Source organism: Lissotriton vulgaris, chromosome 12, assembly GCF_964263255.1.
Source record: "Lissotriton vulgaris chromosome 12, aLisVul1.2, whole genome shotgun sequence".
Classification (NCBI taxonomy): Eukaryota; Metazoa; Chordata; class Amphibia; order Caudata; family Salamandridae; genus Lissotriton; species Lissotriton vulgaris.
In genome coordinates this window covers 93,842,390-93,854,613 of record NC_141700.1, presented here as the reverse complement: position 1 = coordinate 93,854,613, position 12,224 = coordinate 93,842,390, and the positions used below count along the sequence as shown (strand labels likewise).

Here is a 12,224-nt window from a genome sequence, read left to right as displayed (position 1 = left end):
CAATGCAGAGTTTTTTAGGAACCCCTAGCTCTGCGCAGAGTGAGAAAAACTCAGCAAGCGGAGTTTGCCGTCCAGACCTACTTATGGTATGAGGAGGAAGAGGAATACTACTGTCTTGTTCTTTTGACACTCCTCTTCCTTAAGCAGGGGCAAAGCTTCTGGTATTTTTTCAGCCCCCCGGCTGATCTCTAAATTCAAACTTAGAGCTGCACTGGCTTCTGCCTCATACCTTCACTGTGCTCACATTTTGGTGTACTGGGACTTAACCAGAATCCAGGCCCATTCCTGTGTCCAGCCTTTCATCGATGGCCCTTTGGTAACTCTTGTCCCTTCCTTGTGGCGTGCTGTGATTTGTGGGACTCGTTCACCTCTCCGAGTGCAGTGGTTGATCTCTGGACTTATTTAACAATCTTCAAGATTTTTCCCATTTTGGCAGCTGATGCGCACAGATATCCCATTTATCTGGAACGATTCTCCTTTACTCTTCTAAAAATGCAAAGCTGCTTTACAGAAGCTGCTTGGGATAGTTACGCCCCTTGCTTGGTTTACGCCTGAAGAAGCGGATGGGTTATGTAATTTTAGACCAGTTTAGTGAAATTTAATTTAAGTCAGTCAGTTGGAGGCAGAGCATGCTGAGTTGTACTAATGGTGGGAACTGTATCAGGCACAGCTTCATCAAGCTTTATTGGCAGCCTTCACCGTCTCCGTAAAATGCTTCCAGCACTTCAGTACCTGTAATTTTCAACAGCGTGACTTGCTCCTGTTTTCCATAGCTGACATGATGAGCACAATTATTGCTGACTTGTAATTGCTTTCATGCTTCAACTTCTCATTTTAATGTTTGTTGTTTGACTACAGATTCACAAGCTCCCTGGAGATCTCGAATTATGAATTAGTGGATACAATTATATAATAGTACAACATTTTTTGGAGACTTTGTTTCATTTGGTCCCAATTACGTTAGCGTTCAAATGGCCTGGCTAGCCACACCTCCCCTTTACCATGTTAATATTCCTGCTGCGTATACAGCTCTACCAAATGGGTTATAATTTAAGACCTGCCGTGTATTTGTCAAGTTTTCAAAAACATGATAATTTCTCCATTGGACTGTTACATCCTTAGTTTTTTTTCCAGCTTCGAACAAATACCTATACTTCTTTTTCTATATGTGTGATGCTAGCAACACCTACCATGAATATTGGACTTGAAAAATGGCTTGACATGCAAGAATGGTGGATGCATGTACAATATGCTTAACTGATAGGCAGCTTCAGACTATGAAGTGGGCTACATTCTGATATCTAACACTCTTGGGAGTTAAAGCATAATGTTTAGTTGCTGAGAATAAAGAGCAATATGCGCCCACTGTGGTTCAACTGAGTTCTCAAGAAATAAGTTCCACAGGTCAATGCTTTGTACCCTTTAATTGTTCTATCATCACTTTATCCACCTTGTAGATTTCCAAGTTTCTTGCTTGGCGACCTCCAATCTTAGTCTCCAGTAGCTCAACTCTTTCATTGAGTTTATCAGACCTTCGAGTTGTGCTGTTGGTTTTACAATCCTATTGGTATAATCATACAACAAAGTAGTGTGCTGTTCTGTTGGAGGTTTAATACTTAATTGGTATTTCGAATCTATTGAATGGTCAGACAGAGGAAGCATTCCTTATCGGATACACAAGCCCTCACCCACGAAGTGGCATGCTTCAGCATCGGGCCGTGTTCCTCCCTGGGTGGGTGCTGCAATGCCCAGTAGGCCCCAACAAGTTGGCTCTTTGCCGGAGATCTTTTCCCTTTTTCCTTAGCCACAACTGCTTTAGGAAAGCATTTGCCCTGCACCGAGCTTGAGAGAGAGTTGGAAAATAGTGTTAGATAGGGAATAGGTGAAATTCATGCTGAGAATTAATGCCAAAATTAAAAACAAACCTGGAACCCAAAAGGATGTCGATGAATCCCTGGTTCACGAAAGCTCAGCATGTTTCTTGCCTCAATCTGCTCACAAGGAGTCAATGAAAAACACAGAGGGAGCCAGGCCCTTGAGGACAGGTGAGGAGGCTGGACCTTATCTTTAAAAAAACATACCAAAAAATTGCCTCGCCACCTACATTTATATCCGCACTTGAGGAAAGTTGAACACGCTACCAAGGTATTTTTATTTATACCAAAACATTTTTCTTAATTAATCAAAGTTTGTAAAAAACAGTGAATAAAGGACACACAAAAACACTTCTCTACATTACATATTTACACCATAATTGTCATACTTTTCTCTATACAAATGTATTCCGAACTGAGCACAAAAACAATCAAAAACAAGTAAGGGAGTAAATCTGAAACAAACACAACAATTTAAACATGTGCAACATAGGACAATACATTTTCTGCAAATGTGAAGAATGAATAAAGCGCAAGGAAGTTTGAAAAAAGGGAAAGGAAAAGTAGAAAAGGAACAAAATCAATTTGTAAATCTTTTTGCCACCAGCAATTGCTGGTATAGAGGAATGGATCGCAATTAATCCTTTCTAACTGGTAGACGCGTTTCGAATACAGGTAGTAATTTCCTGGAATCTCATCAGGGCGCAATGAATCTGTCAGTTTGAGGAGGATGCAAATTCATGGGAAAGAGCAAGCAGAGTCTAACTGTGCAGAGTTGAACTTCTCGTTGTGCAATCAAGGTAAGGGCGGGGAGCCACCATCAGCTGGTGCATTAAAGGAAGCTGACGGCTGCCACTGTATTGGCGTTGTGTTCCCTGACGGGTATCAATTGAGCAGTTGGGCGTTCGCGCTTTAATTGGCGACTACGGTGCTTTGTAGCTTCGTATTTTCTTTTTTTGTTCGCCTTGTGACTCCGGGGTTGTGGAGGCATCCGCTGTGTCCACCCTTCTCCTTGTCTACGGCGTTCTGCAATATTTCCAAGATCTTTTTCGAATCTATTGAATGGTCGGACAGAGGAAGCATTCCTTATCGGATACACAAGCCCTCACCCACGAAGTGGCATGTTTCAGAATCGGGCCGTGTTCCTCCCTGGGCGGGTGCTGCAATGCCCAGCGGGCCCCAACAAGTTGGCTCTTTGCCGGAGATCTTTTCCCTTTTTCCTTAGCCACAACTGCTTTAGGAAAGCATTTGCCCTGCACCGAGCTTGAGAGAGAGTTGGTAAATAGTGTTAGATAGGGAATAGATGAAATTCATGCTGAGAATTAATGCCAAAATTAAAAACAAACCTGGAACCCAAAAGGATGTCGATGAATCCCTGGTTCACGAAAGCTCAGCATGTTTCTTGCCTCAATCTGCTCACAAGGAGTCAATGGCAATTCATCAGGACCAATTATAGGTGCCCTAATCGATCTAGTTTGGGAGTGCTGGTCCTGTAAGTTCTGATTCCTAAATTCCGATAATGGATGCTTCTTCTTGCAGCGTAATATATAAGGACCCCCTGCTATTTATACCTATTCCTAGGGCAGGGAAAATACAATTGTACTCGACAATCCCTAGGCAATAAATCTTCCAAATAACATTGTGACATAATTGTATACTGAAGCTGAAAGAGTATAAGTGATCACTAACGAACAGTGTAAAAAGACTTTTATTAATACAAAATATTTAAAAAGAATTACATTCTGATATGATCTCTTCTGATGGATACATCTGCCAGTGGATTCCTCACCTTGTGAATATCCCCCTGCGTCAGCAACATTCGGAAATTCTTTTGTAGCTTCGCGCCGACATGGATGACGTGGATGACGTCATATAGGCACGGCATCGCGCGCGGCTCTGCTGACGTCACTGACTCCATAATAGGCCCACGTCGGCATGATGACTTCAGTTCCCTTTTTTCTGCGTCGTCGATGCTAACGGTTTTCGAAGGATCCTCTGTAGCCCTTGATGGTAACTTTGTTACTATTGTGATTTTCTGTGTCTTTTCCAGTGTTTTCTGACTCCTGTCAACTAAGAAGACTGGGTTCAAGCCGTGCGGCGAATGTGGGAAGATGATGTCAATCACTGACCCGCATGATGATTGCATATGGTGCCTGAGTTCGGATCACGACGTCCAAGGTTGTCATTCCTGTAGGAAGATGAATCCAAAAGCCCTACGTGAACGTGGGGCGAAGCTCCTGGTTGCCAAATTAAAAGGTAAAGAGGCCAAGAAAAGTGCACGGTTGCGGTCGAGGTCGGCTTCAAAGTCGTCATCGGGACATGCTTCCAGGTCAACGAAAAAGAAGCATAAGAAGAGCATCTTCGGCATGGTCTTCCAAATCGGAGTTCAACGCCGGCTCTGGCTCAGTGTTAAACTCCGGCTCTGGTTCCGGGTTCGACGCCGGCTCCGGCACCTTCGGAGTGTATTCCTGATCCGATGACGTCGCTCCAGAAGGAGAGGTCGAGGCGTGAAGCCCAGCGCCTTTTGGAGGAGCAGAGATATAGGGAAGCTGAGTTTGAAGAGGGTGAGCTTCAAGAGTCGGAGAACTATTTTGATGATTTAAGGGAGGCAAGTGGACTGGAACTGTCCCTTGATTGGAATTTAACCTCGGTGTTGGATGCCCCTTCTAAAGATGTGGCCCCCTACCATGTGGTTATCAAGAAGGCAGCGGATCTGCTGAATTTGACTCTGCCCACTGCGGTGTATAAATCAAACATTTTGACTGACGTCCTCCATTCTCCCTCAACTGTGGTGGAACCTATGCTTCCTTTTACAGATGCTTTAACAGATCCTATCCTGGAGGTGTGGAGTAGGCCTCTTACAGCTCCTGCGGTTCCTAAGGCTGTTGCAAGGCATTATAGTGTGGGTCCTGGGGACCCAGACATTTTGTCCTTTCATCCTCTGCCAGAAAATTTAGTGGTGCAGGCAGCCTGCTCTAAAAGATCTGCAGGTGCTTTTCCCCAGGTATCTGGTGATCAGGATTCAGGACCAAGCTGCGAAGAAAGTTTTTTCATCAGCAAGTTTGGCCCTCAAATCTACGAATGTCACTTGCCTCCTGGGACGTTATATCCATGCCTTGATGGATACTGTAAAGCAATTGACCCCTAAACTTCCTGAAGAGGACAGAACATTTTTTAATGAGGTCCTTACTGACACTCAGGCTGCTGCTCGCAAGGTCATACAGAGCGGAATGGACACAGCGGATTCGGTGGCTAGGGTCATGGGGTCTTTGATTGCCACCAGAAGAGCTGCCTGGTTGAAGACTTCTGAGTTCTCTGCAGATGTTCAGGCTGCTTTAATGGATTTGCCCTTTGATGGCTCAGGCTTTTTTGGGAAAAAGGCTGATGCTGCATTGGAGAGGTTCAAAGACAGCAGGGCAACAGCCAGGTCTTTGGGTTTGCAAACTAGAGGATCTGTGAGCAAAAGGTATAGGGGCTTTGGAAGATCTTCTTTTCGATCTACAAGTAGTCACAACAGCAGCAGCAGCAAAATCCATTGTATAAATCCTACAGGGGCAGGCAAAGAGCTCGTCCTCTGGGACGTCAGGCATCCTCCTCCTCCTCTTCCTATACCCACCCCCTCCTACAAAAGCAAAGCAACCCTAGATCCGCCATTCTGGATCATGCGGGTCCTATGGGACGCCGGCTTACCTATTTTCTGCGGGATTGGAAATCGGTTACTTCAGACCTTTGGGTTCTCAATCTCGTAGAGAATGGGTATGCTCTTCCCTTTCGGGAATTTCCCCCAAATTACCCTCCTTGACAAGGGTTTTGCATGGAGGACCACCTGCTGCTCCTGCAGGAGGAAGTCCTGGCACTATTAGGAAAAGGTGCGATAGAGGTGGTTCCGGAGTAGGAAAGGGGTCAGGGATGCTACTCCCGGTATTTCCTGATCCCCAAGAAGGATGGCAGACTTCGTCCAATCCTGGATCTCAGGATCTTGAACCTTTACCTGAAGCAGGAGAAGTTCAAGATGCTCACCCTTGCACAGGTTCTTCAAGCGCTGCTGGAAGAAGACTGGATGGTGTCGATCGACTTACAGGATGCTTATTTTCACATCCCGATTCTGAAGTCGCACAGGAAGTATCTCCGTTTCACGGTGGGTTCGCAACATTACCAGTTTGCGGTCCTTCCGTTTGGTCTTACTACTGCGCCTTGAGTCTTCACCAAGGTGATGGCTGTGGTGCGGCACATCTCAGGAAGTCAGAGATACCGGTATTCCCTTATTTGGACGATTGGCTGATCAAAGCGGAATCTCCAGAGAAGGTGCTCCATCATCTGCAGGTTACAACTCAGTTGTTGTACAGGTTGGGTTTTTCGATAAATGTACCCAAATCTCACCTGGTGCCTTCCCAGCGCAGCCTGTTCATAGGTGCGGTACTGGATACAACTGTATGTCGGGCATTTCCTCCTCCACAACGAATTCGCGGCATACAGGAAATGATTCCTTTATTTCACAATGGAGCGGTCATTCCAGTCCTGAAGGTCCTTCGTCTGCTCGGTCTGATGACTTCTTGCATTCCGTTGGTCAACCATGCACTGTGGCATATGAGGGCGCTCCAGTGGTGCCTCCGCAGACAGTGGTATCAGCACAACGGAGTCAGTCAGGATCTCCAGAGAAGCTGCAACAGATTTGACTTGACGGAGCGTGGAAGGCAATCTGTCTGAAGGAAAGCCTTTTCAGCAACCTCCATCTGTGGCCACAGTGATAACTGATGCATCCACTCTAGGGTGGGGTGCTCCTCTGGGGGATCTGGAGGTCAAAGGTCTTTGGTCTCCAGAGGAAAGGTTGCTTCACATCAACCTTCTAGAGTTATGGGCGATACATTTGGCACTCAAGGCCTTCCTCCCATCCCTTTGAGGTCAGTTGGTGCAAGTCCTGACTGACAACACGACCGCGATGTGGTATGTCAACAAACAGGGAGGAGTAGGGTCGCATTGCCTCTGCAGAGAGGCTCTGCGTCTATGGTCCTGGGTTCAGGGCCATCAGCTTTGTCTGATGGCAAATTATCTGGCCGGGGTTCTGAACATGCATGCAGACAGTCTCAGTCGGCAGTTCTCAGCCGACCACGAGTGGAGGCTTCACCCGGAGGTGGTTCGTCAACTCTTTCGTACCTGGGGGACTCCTCGGTTGGACCTGTTTGCCACTCATGAGAATGCTCAATGTCCGTCATTCTGCAGTCTCCAATTTCCGATGCAAGGAGCGCTGGGAGACGCGTTTCAGTTGAGTTTGGACTCTCAACTCCTTTACGCGTTTCCTCCCATACCCTTGATTCCTCGGGTTCTGAGGAAGATTCGCCAAGACCGGGCCCAAGTTATATTGATCGCCCCGGATTGGCCAAGAAGGGTGTGGTACACAGATCTTCTCCACCTCTCCTCAGCCCGCCGCTCTGTCTCCCTCTCAGGGCAGACCTCCTCTCTCAGATGGAGGGGCAGGTTCTACACCCCCACCTCCAGACCTTACACCTTCATGCCTGGAGATTGAACGGGGCAACCTGAATTCCTTTTCTCTCCCTCATGTTGTGGTGGATGTCATCTTATCGAGCAAGCATGACTCCACCGAGTCTATCTACTCTTATAGGTGTTCTTTATTTCTTGCTTGGTGTGGAGAGAAGTCCATTGATTCTTTGGGGGATCGTTTATCTGACATACTTCAGTTTGCGCTTTCTTAGGCTCAGCAAGGGTTTGCTGTAGCCACAGTCAAAGGTTATCTACCGGCATTTTCGGCATTTCTCTGTTTGCCGGATCAGCCGTCCTTATTTAAATCACCTATTGTTTTGAGGTTCTTAATGGGCCTTATAAATAAATGTCCTCTTACTCCCTTTATTGTGCCTCAATGGGACTTGAATCTGGTGCTCATTTTCTTAATGGGTTCACCTTTTGAACCTTTGCACAAGTGTCCCTTGAGACTTTTGTCTTTTAAGACGGTCTTCCTGGTTGCAATTACCTCGGCAAGGAGGGTAAGTGAGCTTCAAGCTCTTAGTTTGAAGCCCCCATTCTTGACCATTCATGCTGAAAGAATGGTACTCGGGACCAGGGCTGCTTTTCTGCCGAAGGTGGTAACTCCTTTCCATCTGGGGCAGTCCATTACCCTTCCTACCTTTTATCCTCCCCCTCACCATTCCAAGGAGGAGGAGAGACTTCATCGCCTGGACCCTAAGAGGGCAGTGAGCTTCCACCTGGACAGGACTAGAGAGTTCAGAGTGGATGACCAGCTCTTTGTGGGTTTCGTTGGTGCCAGAAGAGGCAAGGCGGTGCACAGGCGCACACTTTCGAGGTGGATTGTCTTGTGCATCAAGATATGCTACTCTCTGGCAGGAAAGGGACCCCCTGAAGTTTTAAGAGCTCATTCCACTAGAGCAAGGTCTGCTACATCTGCTCTGTCTAGGGGTGTACCTGTAGAGGTTATTTGTAGAGCGACGACTTGGGCCTCCCTCCACACTTTCGCGAAGCATTACTGCTTGGATTCCGAAGTAAGGAGGGACGGCCACTTTGGGCGTTCTGTCCTCCAGAATTTTCTGATATAGGAGAGTGGACACCCTCCTCCGGGAGTGGGTACTGCTGTGGGACTCTATTCACAAGGTGAGGAATCCACTGGCAGATGTATCCGTCAGAAGAACAAGTTACTTACCTTCGGTAACGCTTTTTCTGGTGGATACAGTATCTGCCTGTGGATTCCTCACTGACCCACCCGCCTCCCTGTTGTCCACTCTTCTATATCTGATTTACTGTAATGTTAATATTTTATTGTGAAAGGAAATGTGTTATTATATTTGCTTTCCTGCATTGCCTACACACTGTGTGTGTTACTTTGATTATTTGGTACTATGTACTTGGTGTGTATATCTACTGTTGTTGATCCGTCCGTGTGCCTCGAAGGCATGGAAAAAAGGGCGGAACTGATGTCATGACGCCGACGTGGGCCTATTATGGAGTCGTTGACGTCAGCGGAGCCGAGCGAGATGCTGTACCTCTATGACGTCGTCCACGTCGGCGCGAAGCTACTAAAGAATTTCCGAATGTTGCTGACGCAGGGGGATATTCACAAGGTGAGGAATCCACAGGCAGATACTGTATCCACCAGAAAAAGCGTTACCGAAGGTAAGTAACTTGTTCTTCGGTCTGAAAGATTACATGACAAAGTTCAAAGACAAGAAGAAATTAGGTATTAGCTCCATCGAATGCAAGTCCTATACTGAACAATTACGAACTGACATTAATATCATGTCTATTACAGTATTAATGGAAATTATGTCAAGATAATTCAGAATTCATAGAATTGGAAAATCATTTGTGCAATAGTTTTCATCAAACAATCATGAATGTTTAACACAGATAAACAATAGACAAAATAATCAAAGAAAAAATATATTAGGGTAACATATATGTTCAGAAGTAGGAGATCAGTGGCTTCGATCATGTATGTATCCTGTTGTGTCGTTTGTACGCGCGTTTTGGCGACTACAGCGCCTACATCAGGCAAGCCACGATTAATGCGTTCTAAACACGAAAGTGAACGCTTAGCCTTAAATGTCCTATTAAAAACAAAGCACCCCAGTGTGTTGAAAAAGAAGGAAATGGAAGTGAATAGCAGAGCCACATGACCTGTTCCCATCACCAAGATGTAAATAAAAATTCAAAGAATGCATTAAGAATTAATGCATTGTGACACTACCTAGTTTAACAATAGACTGATATTGCCAGTTATTTCTGGGAGTGTAGAACATATAGGGTCTTATTTTTGTAAGTAGGATTTTAATAGTATCCACTGGCAGGTAAAGTATTTGTGTCTTTATTTGAATATGTCCCGCGTGCTTTAATATGTCTATTTTCGTGGCAGATGGACCAGCTGCGAGCTGAACTCATGCAGGAGCGATCGGGGAAGCAGGACCTGGAGTTAGATAAAATTTCATTAGAGAGACAGGTAAGTGGGTTTGTCTATTTTATGAAAATATACGCTTTTTTCATGTTTACTAATGTGCACTAGACTATTTAACCCTTTGCATGCTGATGACGGAACCGCTCCGTCATCAGCTGCGGTGGCGCTGTGCTGATGACGGAGCGGTTCCGTCATGGCCTGCCAACGCTCCTGCGCGGCGCGAATTCCGCACCTGCGCTGAGCGTTCTATTGAGCGGGCGGGGCCATGACGGAACCGCTCCGTCATAAGCACAGTGCAACCGACGCTGGTGACGGAGCGGTTCCATCACCAGCATGCGCCCGCCGCATTTCCGCCCTGCCCCCTTAGCACTTTGGCGGAATAGCCGCTGCAGTGAAGGGGTTAAAAAAGGAAACCTAAACACCTCTGCAGTGTTTATGTAGAGCAAGAATGGTGAATAGTACCCAAAATTAAGTTTACATAAGGGATTGTAACTTTGGCACACCTGTGTGAGTTGAGGGAAGGCTTTGCGAAGGAAAGAGGATACAGTGATAGCTTGTCAGTTGTTAGCCAGAATGTTCTTGAAAGTTTAGCTTAGCTTGATTCATTATCCAGCGTTGAAAAATATTCCAGATTAGACTGGAACAATTCTAAATACATTGCAACATTGGTAGTGTATGCTCTGACCTACTTCATTTCATTGTGTTACAGTGGGGACAGCATTCCTGCCTTGTGACTTGAGAAGTGCTATCTGAGAGCCACCCCAGGCCGCACCCGCTACTCTTCTGCTCTGCGTAGGATGAGGGCTCCCATTTCCTTTCTTCTCCCTACTGCGCGCCGTGAGCGGCTGTCTGTCTGCTCGTATTTTTTTATATTTAGTAAAACTTGCATATTTCAACTCCTTCCCTGTAGTTGCTTAATATAGTCCATGTACAATTACAGTCTCCTTAGCCAGTGACAATTTAGCCTGTTACGCTTCACAGTGTCTGACCGCCTCGCCACAAGCATTTTCCTCACTTTTCACGCATGTCACCCATCACGTTCCCCATTCAGTTCCAGGAGAGAGACAGGATCCCACTATTTGTGTCTGTAAATGAGACCATTTCACAAATATATATTTTTTTATAACTGATGCAAACATTGCACTTTAAGTATGCTTTGGCCTGTATTCCTTCCGGGACAGTTTGCTTTGACACTGGTGCAGGCTGCAGCCAGCCATGTAACGGGTATAGCCTGTTCTCTTTTCTGGGCACATCACTATTTCTTTTGACGTTCTGATGAAGCGTGCCATAAGTGGTTTGTTTAGAACCATATACCAGGATAAGGATAAGGAAAAGTCTTGATTTTACTAACCTACAAATGAAAGACCAGTTCTAAGCCAAGTGCTGTTGCTTCCTTTTAGGTTGCTGAGTATATTTCATGGTCCTTCTTACTCATAGTATCTTGGGCATCCCTGCATAAATACAATACTAAAAATTAACGTTCACCAGAAACAAAAGACCCCAACTATTTGAAAACAATTAAGATAATTGGTCTAGTTTTCTACCTGCTGCTTCGCCAGTTAATGTTCTATAGAAGGCACAAATTGAGGTGGAAGAGCTTGCTTAGCCCAGGTGATTTTGATGTATAAGTAATACCTTGGTTTGTTCTTTTAGAAACATTTGGCTTCAGAAACATGCTGATATCTTGAAATCCCTTTTCATAAATTACCTTTTCTACAGATGTAGGAAATGGTTACTCTACACTTTTACCACAAATGTTTTATGGTCTCGCACACTATAGTAACTCTTTAATGGATGCCTAGTATTCCTGCTTATGACTCTTCAAAACATTGAGTGGTTGAGCGGTCTAGGCTTAATTTCACCAAAGTCACAAATGGATGTGTATATTTGAGAACTGCGGGCGAGAGATGCTAAGCAAGGTTTCGCCACAGCTTACTCCCAGGGGAAGGGCACATCATTCTTACAGGAATGTGTAATTAAGCCGGCAGACACCATACATCCCCGGTGGCGTTGAGCTGCCCATCAGACTGTGAGGTATGCAAAGTCCTGTAGACCAGTTAGTTGTAAATATTGGCTACCAGCATTATATACCTACAGACTTCAAAGGCATCACAGGATTCGTTTAGAAGAGATGGTGAAGTTCAGGGCTGTGACATTCGTCTTTAAAACCGTGCAGAAGGAGCATCTGGAGCCTTGGAAGGGGAACATCACTTACAACGCATTTTTTACAACGCACTACCATTACATCGCAACCATTACAACGCATACCATTACAACGCATTGCGCTGGGGGGCACTCTAGGATAGGGAATATATTTAATTTACTATCCAACACCTTCCCTGCTATCCACGGGGACTGGAGTTGGAATAGTAAATTAAATAATTCACTATCCAGCGCCTAAAAGCATTATGCGTTGTAATGGACTGCGTGGT

At 45.5% G+C, this 12,224-nt stretch overlaps 1 protein-coding gene across 4 annotated transcripts in view; it reads left to right on the top strand.

Annotated features, from left to right (window-relative positions):
• Positions 1 to 12,224, top strand: part of CGN (cingulin) — a 251,828-nt gene that overhangs the window by 225,256 nt on the left and 14,348 nt on the right. For all 4 annotated transcript variants that reach the window (XM_086947325.1, XM_086947326.1, XM_086947324.1 and 1 more), the window contains exon 17: positions 9,754 to 9,837. In XM_086947325.1, the coding sequence (XP_086803451.1) occupies positions 9,754 to 9,837 (84 nt within the window). The remainder of the gene's footprint in view (positions 1 to 9,753; positions 9,838 to 12,224) is intronic.